We start from the raw sequence: 16,756 nt of genomic DNA, 5'->3' as shown, positions 1-16,756 counted from the left end.
CCCTGAAAATAGGTTTGATGATGTCATAATGTCAGATGGGGGGCCGGGCCTATACAACTCTATGGGAGATTTTTGTTTTTTTTCTCTAATATGAATACAACTTATTTTAGTGAGTGATGTGGTGGTCATCAGAGAGAGGCCATTGGCACAGAATGGCAGCAAGTCTCTATCAGGCAGCCCCAGGGAATACTAAAATGCAAAACCAATTAGAGTGTTTAAAGCAAGGGTGTTCAAACTTTTCTCATTAAGGGCCACATACATTGCCAAAAAAATCGCCACCTGGATTTGATTAAGCAAGTAGGTTGGGGTGCTGCAGTTGGTCAGGTCTAGGTTCAGCAACAGTCTGTGCTCAAAGATGAGGTCAGCTGACTACTTGAATATACAGAATGACCTATTTTATTCCATCGATGGATTTTTTTCTTCCCTGATAGCACGGGCATATTCCAAGATGACAATACCAGGATTTATTGGGCTCAAATTGTAAAAGAGTGGTTCAGTGAGCATGAGACATCATTTTCACACATGAATTGTCCACCACAGAGTCCAGACCTTAACCCCATTGAGAATCTTTGGGATGTGCTGGAGAAGGCTTTGTGGAGCGGTCAGACTCTACCATCATCAATGCAACATCTTGGTGAAAAATTAATGTAACACTGGATGGAAATAAATCTTGTGACATTACAGAATCTTATCGAAACAATGCCACAGTGAATGTGTGCCTTAATCAAAGCTAGCGGTGGTCCAACCAAGTATTAGAGTGTGTGACCTTTTTTTTGGTGGCGACTTTTTTTTTTATACACTGCCTGGCAGTGTATAAAAACACAAACAAAGCTGAGGGCTGATTGAGGGCCATAGACAGGTCACCAACACAGTGAATACTTCAAATCTGTGTTGTTAAAACAAGTTAGACTGAACCACTAGATCTTTATTCATGTTTACATCATCAATGGGACACATTAAGTATTTGACATGGGAAGTGTCGTAATGCTGGGTAATTGGGACCAAAAAGTGCAGTACTCTGGGAAGTTTTACAGTGTTTATTCACAATATGTGGAATACAATTCAAAAGTGGGGGTAGATCTGGCGGGGAGCAGGAAGCTGGGTGCAGGCAGTGCAATGGGGCAGACAAGGCGGACAGAGCCAGGACTGGGAGCAGAGCGTGAGCCGGGGTCCGGGAATGGGGAGTTCTGTGACAGAGACAGGGCGAACTGAGCCAGGGTGCGGAGCGGGGTCCAGAGACGTGAGATGCCGGGAACAAGACGAGACAGGACAGGAACGAAGCCGCAGGAGCCGGGAGGAACCAGGGAACGGGATCTGAAGAGCAGCACAAAATCCAATGAGCAGGGTAACAGCGAGCAAATACAAAAATCACTTAGAATAAGCTAGGTAGTCACGTTGACACGCGGACGATCTGGCACCGAGTGTCTGGTCCTGGCTCCTCTTATCCACGGCAGGTGGTGTTAATTGCGCTGATGAGCTGCAGGTGCGTGCGGGAGGAGCCAGGGCTCAGCCCAGCTCCGGCAGATGGGGGGAAGGAGAGAACAGGGTAGGAGGCAAGACCAGGACCGGAAAAGTGCAGATTGTGACAGTAAGTACATTTTTCAAAAAATGTACAGTAAAAAGTACTGTTTATGGTAATATCGGCCAGTTCACCTGGAAGATTAAGGGCCAAGAAAAATTGGCCTGAGGACCACATTTGGCCCTCTCTCCACAGTTTTGGCATGCCTGGTTTAAAGCATGTGACTTCTATAAAAGACATTGTAAAATGGTCTTGAACATGTGTAACTGTAATAAAACAGTGGAGGTCATGTGAACACCATATGTTCATGTGCAGCTCATATGACTGACATACTAACAGTACTAACTGCTAACTATGACCTGGTTTATGGTTGATAAGGATATGGTTGTAATGACTAGACCTATCCCCATAAAAAATAAAACCTGGCACAAAGTTCAGTGTATTTTTTGTCAGTAAAAAAAAAAAAAAAAAAAAAGAAACTGCACCTGATTTTTTTCCATCTTTAAAATGTGAAAAAACAGAACCAGTTCATTTTAAATGCTTTGCAGTGGTTCAAAGTTATTTCTCATTTACCTTACGCATTCTCAAAATGTACGTCACAGCAAAGCTAATATCAACTAGCATGCTAATAGTGCACTTCCTGATTTATTTATTTGGTTTATTTAGAAGGGACAGTGTACATTAATAAACATTTCTGTAAATGTACCAGAATTAGCCAGAGAGACCATTTTTCTGCAGTCTCTGGACAGATGGTAAATATGGTCACCCGAAAAAACACAATAATAAGAGTTACAAGAACAGCACAATAGTTAATTCTCTGACCATAAAACGTGTTATAATCAGACACAGACAGTACACTGGACTTATTTTGACCTCAAGAGTTGCTTATACAAATACTATAGAGATCATAAGACATAGACAGGAGTTTGAATTATGAAACATTTAACAGTTGTGTATTATCCCCAGTGGTCCCTCCCACATCCTGCAGGGGGCGCTGTTTTGAGCCATTTGATGGAGAGGTTCCTGGTTGTCGATGCGATTCCAGCTTGTAACAACACCCACAGCTTGCTGCTATGACTACTATGACATCTGCACACAGCCAGGTATTAATACTGCTACTATGGTTATTACTACTACTACTACTAATACTACTACTTCTACTACTACTGCAAGTACTGCCACTACTACTTCTACTACTACTGCTACTGCTACTACAGCTACTCTGTGACCTCTGACCGATGAGACCTCTGACCATGTGTGACCTCTAACCCTGTGCCCTCTAACCCTGTAGTGGAGCAGTGGGAGTGCACGCGACTGCGCTGTGGAGAGAAGAGACTTTCCAACAGCAAGTGTCACTGTTCAGACGACTGTGCTGCTAATGGAGACTGCTGCACCAACTATAACAACGTGTGCAAAGGTACAGCCCCACATAGAGGTCAAATACACCACAATAACAAACCACAGTTGGGTGCGAAGTCTAGCATGTATGTATCTCTGGACATAATTACCCTGCTAGCCGCTACATTCCAAAAAAAATGGGTATGGGCACAATTCCGTTCCATCAAGTGGTTTATTTTCAATTCACTTTCTATTGAAAAAACGTTGACCCTGCTGCTGTCAGACTCGTCATTTTATTCTTAAATTCTTAACATTAATATCAGACCAATCAGGTGCCTTCTCTCCCTGAGGTCGGTCCTGGTATCATGCCTCGTTGCTAAGTCTTCTGCCAAACCAGACATGTACCGTCAACACCCTTGCTCCTGATTGGCTCTTTGGTTGTGGATTTACAATTATTGTCCTTGGTTGCAGATTAGCCGCTATAACTACTAGCCTCGATTGGCTTTATTTGGCTGGAGTCAAACAGTATGGCGTCCCTCGGTCCACTTACATATATCATCTATGGTGTGAAGGTACAGCGCCACCTGTAGGTCAAGCACACACTTATAACCACATGTGCAAAGGTGTCATTATGAGCCAGGCCTCAGAGCAGCAGAGCAGATACAGGTTAAAGATTAAACCTTTAAACCTCTAAACTGTTAAACTGCTCATCGTGTCTCTTAAATGAACAGATTTGGTTTTCACTAATTTTTTCAATTAAATGTGTTTTTTTACACTTTACACATTTCTCATGAAAGAGCCCATATTATGCCATTTTCTAATTTATGCTATAATGTCGTTCCACCTTGTGATGTGGTAGTCCACCTTCACTAGAATCATTTGGATAATTTCAGTCCGAAAATTATCGCTCTACTGAACATAAGGTAAAAGAGGCTGTTAACTTGAAAACTACCACTTCATGACATCACAAGGTAGAACAGAGCATTTTGAGCTTTGGAGATGTAAACAGACTAATAATAAAGTGTTACTCAAATATGAGCGAATGAAACAAAACACAACTCCAGGTCTGTTTTTGTGGGGCTAACAGCATTATAACATGACTTAAAGCTCATAAGAAGCACTTTTGTGTAATATGGGTCGAGTGAAGTGTTTGTGTTTTTATGCTTTTGTGCAGGAGAGAAGCTGTGGGTGCAAGGTGCCTGTGACGACCTGTACTCCCCCCAGTGTCCACCAGGGTGAGTCCTGACCCCACAGAGAAGGGTCATAACACCAGGGGTGCAGTGCCTTTGTGAAGCTTATGAAGTTGTAGTATATTGTTTTGTACATTTATAAAAAATTTAAAAAAAAATAAAAATGGCAGTGCGAGAGAATGGCTGATGTACGCTTGTGGGCAGAGCCTTGTATAGCTTTGTACAGACAGGAGAGTTCAAATAGGGCCCAGGAGAGAAAATATCTTGAAAAACGCGCACTCTTACTGGAGATGGGCTCACTCCTCCACAGATCTGACCTGCAACATGGCCCAGTGGTATCAAATACATTACGTGACAAATATCTGACTGCTACATGCTGTTTTCATCCATTTATAAAACGTTTCATTTATACCAGGACACAGCCACCTGAGTCACTTTATGCCACTTTGCGCTGAGAGCTGATTGGCTGTGAGGTTTTTGTGCTGAGAACTGATTGGCTGCTCTGCTTCATTTCTCTGTTTGTAAAAGCTGTTCTGAAGTTGTGCACGTGTCTGAAAACTCATGTGAGTGTTATCACTAGAGACAAAGGATTTGGAAGCGACATCATCCAATAAAGATTTCAGTTCTACCTCTTTTCATGCTTTGAAAAGCCTGGCATCACAGATTTCACATTTGTGTTTTTACATTTAATTTTGATTTTTGTGTCAGGTTTCGAAGCAGCCGCTTCTCCTCGTGTCTCTGGACGGATGGAGGGCAGAATATCTACAGAGCTGGAGCCAACTAGTACCAGTGATCGACAAACTGCGTAAGACCAGGACTAAACCAGCACTAAACCAGGACTGAACCAGAACTAAACCAGGACTAAACCAGCACCAAACCAGGACTGGACCAGAACTAAACGAGGACTTAACCAAGGCTAAACCAGGACTGAATCAGGACTAAACCAGCACTAAATCAGGACTGAACCAGGATTAAACCAAGACTAAACCAAGACTGAACCAGGACCAGGACGAGTCCTGGTTTAGTCCTGCTTCAGGATTCAGGACTAAACCAGCACCAAACCAAGACTGAACCAGGACTAAATGAAGACTAAACCAGGACTGAACTAGGGTTAAACCAGGACTAAACCAGGACTGAACCAGGACTAAACCAGCACTAAACCAGGACTGAACCAGGACCAGGACGAGTCCTGGTTTAGTCCTGCTTCAGGATCCAGGACTAAACCAGCACCAAACCAAGACTGAACCAGGACTAAATGAAGACTAAACCAGGACTGAACTAGGGTTAAACCAGGACTAAACCAGGACTGAACCAGGACTAAACCAGCACTAAACCAGGACTGAACCAGAACTAAACCAGGACTTAACCAGGACTAAACCAGGACTAAACCAGCACTAAACCAGGACTGAACCAGGACTAAACCAGGATTTAACCAGGACTAAATCAGGACTGAACTAGGGTTAAACCAGGACTTAACCAGGACTTAACCAGGACTTAGCCAGCACTAAACCAGGACTTAACCAGGACTTAACCAGGGCTAAACCAGCACTAAACCAGGACTGAACCAGGACTGAACCAGGACTAAACCAGCACTAAACCAGGACTGAACCAGGACTAAACCAGGATTTAACCAGGACAAAACCAGGACTAAATCAGGACTGAACTAGGGTTAAACCAGGACTAAACCAGGACTTAACCAGGACTTAACCAGCACTAAACCAGGACTTAACCAGGACTTAACCAGGGCTAAACCAGCACTAAACCAGCACTAAACCAGGACTGAACCAGGACTGAACCAGGAGCATGACCAGGTCCTGGTTCAGGACTAACCAGAAATAAACCAGGACTAAACCAGCACTAAATCAAGACTGAACCATCACTGAACCAGCACTGGTTCCAGCACTGGTTCCTGGTTTAGTCCTGGACTAAACCAGGACTAAACAAACACTAAACCAGGACTGAACCAGGACTAAACCAGGACTTAACCAGGACTAAACCAGGACTGAACCATGACGAAACTAGCACTAAACCAGGACTGAACCCGGACTAAACCAGGAATAAACCAGGACTAAACCAGGACCAGGACAAGTCCTGGTTTAGTCCTGCTTCAGGATCCAGGACTAAACCAGCACTAAACCAAGATTGAACCAGGACTAAATGAAGACTAAACCAGGACTGAACCAGGACTAAACCAGGACTTAACCAGGACTAAACCAGGACTTAACCAGGACTAAACCAGGACTAAACCAGGAGTAAACCAGGACTGAACCAGGACTAAACCTGACTAAACCAGACTGAACCAGGACTAAACCAGTACTGAACCAGGACTGAACCAGGACCGAATAAGGACAGAACCAGGACTAAACCAGCACTAAACCAGTGCTAAACCAGAACTAAACCAGGATCAAACCAGTACTAAACCAGGACTAAACAAACCAGGACTGAACCAGGACTAAACCAAGACTAAACCAGGACTAAACCAGGACTGAACCAGGACTAAACCAGAAGTAAATCAGGACTTAACCAGGACTAAGCCAGGACTCAGTCAGGACTATTCTTTGATTTGGTTTGACTCAAAAACTGATTCTTGTTGATAGTCCCATAGGGGTGCGTGTGGATTAAGGTACTTTGAAAAATGCTTTATGTGTATTTTCATAAATTATATGTTGGACCTATTTCCAAAACCCAGGGAGCTCCATGACAACATGAAAGAGGTGAAAGAGGGCAAGCTAAACCAAAGACTGACCAAGCAAGGCACTGGCAGCACTTGACATGATTCATCCAGGCCAATGAAGGGGATTATGGTCCATAGAGGTGTGGCTTGGCAATAGCCGTCTGGGTACTACCCTTTCATTTTCAGTTCAAACCAACTGCAACCATCCGCCCCTGAATAAACCTTTATTTTCATTGCAAGACACACCGCACTTTATATATTGCTTGACATTTTTAATTTCTCTCACATTCTAGCCATCTCTTGAGTTCTGGCAGACTAGCAGGATCGTTACATAGACTGTATAAACAAGTGGACTGAGAGAGTGTGACATCACCCAAAGCATTCTGCTCCAAACAAATAAAGCTCATCAAGGCTAGGACTTATATTTGGAATGCACGTCCTATTTTCAAGGCAGCTGCTAGCAGTTAAGTTATGTCCAGCAGTACTTGCGTGACAAAATTGTGTCATCAATTGTAACGTGTGCTATTCTTTTTGACCAATTTTTATGCATTTATTTAAATATTTGTGTTTTTCAGAGAAATGTGGAACATCGGCTCCTTTCATGCAGCCAGCATTTCCCAGCAAGACTTTCCCTAACCACTATACCATAGTTACCGTAAGTGTGACACTAATACAACCACTACACCATAGTTAACGTAAGTCTGACCGACACTAATACAACCACTACACCATAGTTACCATAGGTCTGACACTAACAGAACCGCTACACCATAGTTACCATAAGTCTGACCAACAGTAAGACAACCACTACACCATAGTTACTGTAAGTCTGATTGACACTAATACAACCACTGCATGATAGTTACCATATTTACTGGTTTAGTCCAAAGTCAGTGCATACGACTGAAAGCATCTCAGTCTGGGAAGGTTTGTATATGACTAAGTAGCGTATGGAGGGGGATTGTTTTAGCTCTATTTTAAAGGAAACATACTCAAAAGATGAAAACACCCCAAATGACAACCTGTGAGTAACTATGTATTCTATATATATATTGGTTTACTGTACTGAAAAAGATGGAAGACCTTACTGTGAGCAGGCTTGCATCTCCTCAAACCTGATTTTTTCATGTACAAATAAATAAAGTGTGATGTGCAGCTATCCATAGGAGGAGGTGCAAAGTGCATGTGCACTTTGTTGTCATTGGGCAGCACAGTTTGGAACTGGAATGAGAAACAAGTTTACAAGTTGTTTTAGATGAATGTTGCAATTTAAAATGTCCAAATTCTAACATAATGATCCATAGGTGTCAGAATTTAGAACTATAAAGAAGACACAAGCACAATATGTCTGCTTTTAAAAAATGAGACAAATTTCATAGTTTTTTCCAACATTTAGTCATTTTCTTCGGGACAGATTTAGTCATAACTGAGTGTCGGGATTAGCTAAGCTTTACTCCTCTTTCCTATGATGACTCCTGCTAATTGGTAAATATAATATATCTGCACTGGAGTAAGACACATTCAGCTCAAATATATGGAAAGAAATCAGTTATAGGAGGATGAATAGACCAAGGAGTGGCTCCAGTCATCACTATTGTCTGAAAATACAAAATATTAATACTTTGTAAATACTACATTAGCACTTTTAAATACTTTTATAAATACTGTGTCCAGGGTCTGTATCCAGAGTCCAACGGTCTGATCGATAACAACATGTACGACCCGGACATGGACAAGTCCTTCAGCCTGTCCAACAGCGAGAAGAACAACCCCGCCTGGTACCTGGGACAACCGGTACTACTACTACTATTACTAATACTACTACTACTGCAAATACTACTACTACTACTACCACTACTACTACCACTACTACTACTACTGCCCTGACATGGACAAGTTCTTCAGCCTGTCCAACAGCGAGAAGGACAACCCTGCCTGGTACCTCAGGTGACTGGTACTACTACTACTACTACTTCTACTACTACTACTACTACTACTACTACTACTACTACTACTACTACTACTACTACTACAACAACAAATACTACTAATACTATTACCAACCTTGCCTAGTGCCTGGGACAGCTGGTAATATAAATACTACTACTGCTACTGCAAATATTACTAAACCAGGACTAAACCCGGTCTCTGTCTGTGCTCAGGTCTGGCACACGGCCTCGTATCAGGGTCTGAAGTCTGGGACTTTCTTTTGGCCTGGATCCGACGTCAAAGTCAACGGCAGCTTTCCCAACATCTACAAACCCTATGACGGGTAAGACTCCCACTCCCCAGACATCTCCTCCGACATCTGCAAACCTTATGATGGGTAAAACTCCCTTTCCCCAGACACCTCCTTCTCCTTCTCCATCTACAAACCTTATGATGGGTACGACAATTACTGCTGCCCGTCTCCCCAGACTCCTCCCTCTCCTCCCCTCCTCCCTCTCCCCAGACACCTCCTTCTCCCCCGACATCTACAAACTCTATGACGGGTAAGAGGCAGTTTACACGGTCACAAGTTTTTACCAATCCGTGATGTTTTAATATCAGACTGGACTCTCTTTATACAGTAAGTTCCAAGCGCAGTTAACTCTCGATTGCAAAATACTATGTTTTTAAGCCTGATACATTTATATCTACTCACGAACCCCACAGAAACCTACTATGATTTACTTTGACTATATTACACAAAATTTACTTTTGTGAATTTCAAACCATGTTAAAACATAGTACCTGGAGTTTTGTTTCATTCACACATTTTTGAGTAACGCTTTATAATTAATCTGTCTACATCTCCAAAGCTCAAAATGCTCTCTTACATCTTGTGATGTCATGAAGTGGAAATTTTCAACAGCTCCTTCCCTTCCCTTTAGTTCAGTAGAAATTGGCAATTCCAGGGCTGACATCATCCAAATGATTCTAGTGAAGGTGTATTTAGTAAAAAAAAAAACACTTCCAGTATTACAAGATGACCTCACAAGAGAGAAAAACTCAGCCTAAATCTGCAGGATTTGTGTGTTAAACCTGTGTGAATGAAACAAAACACAACTCCAGGTCTGTTTTGAGGAAACATCAGAACATAGATCAGAAAATAGTATAATATGGGCCCTTTAAAGTCCACTCTCTGAAAAGAGAGTGTTTTGTCACTTTAGCCTTGATCCAGTGAGTGCCCCAACTATATAATCTCAGTCCCAATATTTTTACTTCCCAAACCATTTTTCCGTGAAATTAGACAAAAAAAAAACTAAAAACAAAACAGAACCATACCTGATACCATTTGTACAAAAAACGAAGCAAACAAATAAAAGTAAAAGAAAGTACCATAGTAAGACTTACACACTAAAATATTCTTTAGTTTCTATGATACTCACACTCAGAATTCCTAATATGGAACTCAGCTAGAAATTCTCCTTTAATTTGGTTGGAGCTGAATGCTGTGGGTGCTGTGGGTGATGTCACATAGTCTATGCCCCAGACGTCTCCCTCTCTGGTTATTTTTAAACTGGGTATTTCACTATGGGTTGTTGACGTGGGCTGAATTCAAGTTCACATCCTTGTTATCAGAGTTTGAATCTAATCAGTAAAACTCTGGTTATATCAGAAAGAAGAATTCCGCTGCTTGTCAGAAGTCCACTTTATCACTGCATGATTACCTTCTTGAATGTGATGATGTCATAGTTTCAGATGCTGTGGGAGATTCTGTTTTTGAATGAAATCTCCAAACTTATAAACCACAAATGTTGAACCTTCTTTTTATTTGATTGGAATTGGCTTGTCAGTTTAATTTTACAGTTTAAAGTTAAACCTGACAACAATCACGACTTTGAGGTTGAATAATGGCACCACTTCATGAAGCTACTGTGAAAAATCTTTTCACTTTCTAAATCAGGATTGAAACAAACCTAAATCATGACTGTATATATAGACTGTATAAACTAGATATAAACCAGTCTAAATCAGAGAAAAAACGGTCTAAACCAGAACTAAATCAGGACTAAAACAGGAAAACACCAGGAATAAACTAGAACTAAACTTGAACAAACCAAGGACTAAACCGGGACTAAATCATGTCTAAATCAGATCTAAACTAGGTATAAACCAGGTCTAAATCAGGACAAAACCAGGACTAAACTAGCTCTAAACCAGGTCTAAACCAGGACTAAACCAGGACTAAACCAGGTCTAAACCAGGACTAAACCAGGTTTAAACCAGGACAAAACCAGGACAAAACCAGGACTAAATCAGGACTAAATCAGGTTTTCTCTTTTGCAGTAAAGTCCCATTTGAGGAGAGAGTCTTCACTGTTCTGAAATGGCTCCAGCTTCCAGACGACGAGCGGTGAGTGCAATCAAATCAAACCAAATAAACATATGATATAATAGGTACAATTATTGTTGTGTACTTTCCCTGTCTGTCCAGTCCAGACTTCCTGACGCTGTACCTGGAGGAGCCTGATAAATCTGGACACAGCTATGGTCCGGTCAGTGGAGGGGTGAGTTCCATGTCTACTTTTTCACAACTCTCAGAGACCAGGGCAGCGGTAAAGCTAACAACAACAAACATGTTCCTAAATGTCAGACAATACAATGCTTTATAATCAGATGCAGACACAAGACAGACTATTTCATTGTTGTCATAAGGACCTTTGTGCATGGAGATTATGTGTAGGCGGAAACCCAGCTGACTCAGGCCTACAGTAGAGTCAGGTGTTTGAACAGGTGCCGGAGTAAGTACACATGTATATTATGTGCATATTTGTACAGTACACAGACTACTACACATGTATTTGGACTGTACAGTCTCTACTGGATAAGACTCTGACTTGACGGGATGTGTTGCTCCTGTAGTCATCAGGAGCTTCGTAACAAAGAGAAAGTGTCAGCAGTCACCTCCAGTCTCTCTAAAACCTTCAAATCACCCACATCAAATCAATAACATGTGCAGCTTTTTATCACCTAAAAAACATTACAAAAATCAAAAGTATACTGTCAAAACAAGACTTGGGGAGACTTATCCATGCATTTGTCTCCAGTAGGTTAGACTACTGTAACGGCCTGCTCACTGGCCTCTCCAAACAAGCCTTAAGACAGCTTCAGTACATCCAGAACACTGCTGCTCAGGTCCTGACTAGAACCAGGAAGTACTTCACACGTGTCCCTTGCTCAAGTCTCTGGCTCCTGTGTCTCAGAGAACAGACTTTAAAGCAGCTCTGCTTGTGAACAAGTCTCTCCATGGACCAGCACCAAAGTACATTTCCCACATGTTAGAGCCACACGAGCCATCTCATACTGTTAATTTTTTTTTTTTTCTTCATGTTTTTTTTTTTGTTCAAAGTATTTTTATTAAGCATTCAATTAGAAAAACAATTTTGAAACATCACAATACTTTTCTCTTTTTCCCCCTATAACATCCAAACCCCAGAACAAACCCACCCTGTTGCACCATAAAAAAAAATATATATACAAAGAACATATATATGATACTACCCACTAAAGCAGTAGTGCCATTACTCCTGTAAGATGAGTGAGGGATCAATATCTCTAATCTTACTCAAAACAGGTTGCCAAGTACTGAAAAACTTATTGGTGCAGCCTCTTGTAGAAAATCTGATTTTCTCTAATGTTAAATGGTATACAAGGTCGTCAAGCCACAATCTAAAAGTTGGGGGTTGTTTATCCTTCCATTTGAGCAGTATCAATCTTCTAGCCAAGAGTGTAGCAAAAGCTATTATATTTTTATAATTCTTATGAAGGTGAATACATTTTAGTGAAATACCAAATATTGCGATTGTGGCTTCAGGTTCAAAGCTAGGCCCTAATGCTTCAGAAAGAAATTTAAAAATGGACTGCCAAAAGTTTCTCAGCTTTGAACAAAACCAAAACATATGTGACAATGTCCCTGGCTCAGTTTCGCAACGATCACAATTACCATTAAGTTCCGGTTTGATCTTAGCTAGCTTTACTTTGGACCAATGTAGTCTATGGACAACTTTAAATTGTATAACTCTTTGTCTTAAGCAGATTGAAGACTCGTGAATATTATCTAAGACCGATTGCCAAACATCATCAGAGAGTTTTATATCCAGTTCCTCTTCCCATTTCATTTTAACACGAGACAGAGGCTCTACATTATATGAGTTGAGTGCGGTGTAGACTTTACCAATGATTCCTTTAGAGTGTGGGTTTAAGTCCAAAATATTTTCAAGAAGAGAGTCTGCTGGCCTTGAGGGGAAACAGTTAAATGAGGTAGACACAAAACTGCGAAGTTGAAGATACCTGAAGAAATGAGAATCAGGGATATGGTACTTTGTTTTCAGTCTTTCAAATGAGGCAAAAAGACCTTCAATAAACAGGTTCTTCAGTGTCCCTAGACCATTTGTAGCCCATAGTGTAAAAGAGTCATCAATAACAGATGGAGTAAACATGTGGTTTTTCACAGTTGGGGCATATATTGACATATTTTTAAAACCAAAATTTCTCCTAAATTGTGCCCAGATTTTGAATGAATGTTTAACCACTGGATTTAAAGAAAATTTATCTAATGATTGAGATAAAGGTAGCTCTGAACACAGCAGTGAGTGCAAAGAGGCAGTCTGACATGACATTTTCTCAAGGTTCAACCATTTGGAGTCCCTTTTACATACAGACTCTGACCATTGCAACATTGCACGAATATTGGCAGCCCAGTAGTAATATTGGAAGTTAGGTAGTGATAGTCCTCCATGGTTTCTATGGTATTGTAAAATATTTTTACGGATACGCGCTTTCTTCCCATTCCATATAAATGATGACACCATGTTATCTAAGTTTAAGAAAAAGGTTTTCGTTAAAAAAATAGGAACCGATTGAAAAAGATATAGAAATTTGGGTAAAACATTCATTTTAATAACATTTATCCTGCCCCCCAGGTATAATGGTAATGTATTCCAGCGTTCAAAGTCACGTTTTATGCAATCTAATAATGGAACAAAATTTGCTTTGTATAGGTGCTTGTAGTTATTAGTAATCCATACTCCTAGGTACTTAAATTTATCCTTACTTAGTTTAAATGGCATTGACCTCAGAAGAGACTGTGATGTTATTGAATTTATGGGCATTAATTCACTCTTTTGCATATTCACTTTGTAGCCTGATATTTTCCCAAAGTCATTCAGTAGAGTAAGTAAATTCGGCAGACTTCGCAAAGGTTCCGACACATACAAAAGGGTGTCGTCCGCATATAAAGACACTTTATGTTCAAAATCCCCTCTCTGGATACCTTTAATAGAAGCATCACTACGTATTGCAATCGCCAAAGGTTCAATGACCAAAGAAAATAACAAAGGGGATAGGGGGCAGCCTTGCCTTGTTCCGCGTCCTAGCTTAAAAAAGGGTGACAGATTATCATTTGTGCGGACAGCAGCAACAGGGGAGAAATATAAAGTGTGTATCCATGAAATAAACTTTGACCCAAAGCCAAATTTTTTAAGCGTATAGAACAAATAATCCCACTCCACCCGATCAAATGCTTTCTCAGCATCAAGTGATAAAACTACTTCTGATGTGTCGGGTGGAGTGGGATGGTGGAGGATATTTAGGAGTCTGCGAATGTTATGGAATGAATAGCGATTTCTAATAAACCCCGTCTGATCATCACAGATAATGGAAGGTAGAATGGTCTCCAAACGACATGCTATAATTTTGGCAAAAATTTTACTATCTACATTTAGTAGAGAAATGGGTCGGTAAGAGCCACATTCCAATTTGTTTTTATCTTTTTTGTGAATCAGAGATATAACAGCCTGTCTCATAGTTTCTGGGAGCGAGCCAGAAATTGATGACTCCTCATAGACAGAAAGCAGGATAGGGGCCAGGTCATTAGAAAATGTTTTGAAAAATTCACTTGTAAAGCCGTCTGGTCCCGGTGATTTCCCGCTTTGCATGGATGCAACTGCCTTAAGAAAATCTTCTTTCGAGAAGGGTCTTTCCATTTCTTGAACTGATTCCTCAGCAATAGTAGGCAGACTAAGTTTACTGAAAAAACTGTCAAAAAGTAATTCATTCCCATTGGACTCAGAAGTATATAGCTGTGTGTAATACTCACTGAACCTACGGTTAATCTCCAAAGGATCTGTTAACCTAGCTCCATGTTCTCCATTAATAGCAAGAATAGCTTGATCAACCTGCTGTTGACGCAATTGGTGGGCTAACATTTTACCTATTTTTTCGCCATGTTCATACATTTTATGTCGACATTTATTTAAAAGGTTTTCAGTTTGCTTTGTTGTCAACAGATTGAATTCAGTGTGGAGAACTATGCGTTGTTTAACCAAATCAGGTGAAGGAGAGTTGGCTAACGCTTCATCTAGCCGCAAAATGTCCCCTTCAATCTTTTTAACCTGCTCATGTTGATCTTTTTTAATTTTGGCACTATAAGATATAATTTGGCCTCTAAGGTAAGCTTTTAGTGATTCCCAGATTAAACCACAGGATATGCCTGGAGTACTATTACGTAATATATATTCATTTATTTCATTTGAAATAAATTTGACAAACTCTCCATCAGAAAGTAATAAAGTATTAAATCTCCATGGTCGGTATCTTTTGCCTAGAGTTGGCATATTTAGGCTCATTAACAACGGTGCATGATCTGAAATAACTATTGCTTTATATTCGCACTTATTAACTAATGGTAGTAACTTGCTGTCAAGAAAAAAATAATCAATCCGTGAGAATGTTTTATGCACTGGCGAATAGAAAGAGTACCCTCTGCGACCAGGATTTTGAAATCTCCAAACATCAGTCATTCCATAGGTTTTGAGAAGCTGGTTAACCACTTGTGTTGACCGAGCTGGTTGGATAGTTTTAGGCGAACTTCGATCCAATGAGGGAGATAACACACAGTTTATATCGCCTCCGAGAATGAGATGATGTGTGTCTATGTTTGGTATACGAGAGAAAATTCCGGTAAAGAAGGCACCATCATCCCAGTTAGGAGCATATATGTTCGCTAGGACAACAGGGGTATTATTTAGTCTGCCCACTACTATAATATATCGCCCAGCTGAATCAGCTTCTACTTTTGTCATGGTAAAAGAAATTGACTTTTTAATGAGAATAGCTGTACCTCTAGATTTAGAATGAAAATTTGAATGAAATAATTGTCCCACCCATCCTCCTCTAAGTTTTGAATGGCCGAATGTATCTAAATGGGTTTCTTGGAGAAATGCGATGTCCACATCTAATTGCTTCAAATGCGTAAGTACCCTTCTACGTTTTACTGGGTGATTTAGGGACTTAACATTCCAGCTAACAAGATTGACCTGGCAACTATCAATTTGGGTATTCGATAAGTGACTAGCCATATGTTTTGAGATAAAATATTATTAAACCATTCAATCTGACAATATAATAGAATTTACAAAAAGAAAATCCCGTCACTATCACAAAAATATGCAAAACGGATAATAACAATTTCACATTAGGTGCAACAGGTGCCCCACCCCAACTGTCACCAACAGGAACATGGTGATAATAAACTAACCCTTTACAACTAAATCCACACATTATGTGTTTGTAAGAGCACTAGCCTAACAGTTTGCTCTGCACTAAAAGGTGTAAACGAGATGAGGTACAAAATTAAAATTAGAAAAAAAAAACCGTTTCAGAAATTACTAGTTTAGTATTCGACTGGCGTTCAGTTGAATTTGCCATTATATATAATATGCATATAATTATTGTTGACTTATATTGCGTGAAACCAAAAGGGTACGGCAAAGGAGAGATAGCAAAGGAGCTCCCTCACAGAATGTTATTCCTCACATATGCCATGGCCTCCGTTGCATCCCGAAAGCGCTTTTCGACACCATCATGGGTGATCCGCAGCAAAGCCGGGTGGAGGATCCCGTAGCGCACGTTGTCCCGTCCGCGTAGGAGTTTTCTGACGTCATTAAAGGCCGATCTGGCATGAGCCACACTCGGCGGGTAGTCGGGGAAGATGAGGATGGTGGAACCATTGTGGAGGAGAGGACCAGCATCCCGGGCACGGCGGAGGATG

The 16,756-nt window shown here is 40.7% G+C and overlaps 1 protein-coding gene across 1 annotated transcript in view; it reads left to right on the top strand.

Moving 5' to 3' along the window:
- LOC117378396 (ectonucleotide pyrophosphatase/phosphodiesterase family member 3-like) overlaps positions 1–16,756 on the top strand; it is a 50,129-nt gene that overhangs the window by 1,584 nt on the left and 31,789 nt on the right. Inside the window, 10 exon segments of the mRNA XM_033974986.2 lie at positions 2,486–2,557; positions 2,560–2,622; positions 2,811–2,936; positions 4,032–4,094; positions 4,757–4,852; positions 7,297–7,376; positions 8,396–8,515; positions 8,884–8,993; positions 10,994–11,059; positions 11,141–11,213. Coding sequence (XP_033830877.2) covers positions 2,486–2,557; positions 2,560–2,622; positions 2,811–2,936; positions 4,032–4,094; positions 4,757–4,852; positions 7,297–7,376; positions 8,396–8,515; positions 8,884–8,993; positions 10,994–11,059; positions 11,141–11,213 — 869 coding nt within the window.

Source organism: Periophthalmus magnuspinnatus, chromosome 11 (assembly GCF_009829125.3).
Source record: "Periophthalmus magnuspinnatus isolate fPerMag1 chromosome 11, fPerMag1.2.pri, whole genome shotgun sequence".
NCBI lineage: Eukaryota > Metazoa > Chordata > Actinopteri > Gobiiformes > Gobiidae > Periophthalmus > Periophthalmus magnuspinnatus.
The sequence above is the reverse complement of the archived record's forward strand: the minus strand, read 5'-3'. Positions and strand labels throughout refer to the sequence as shown.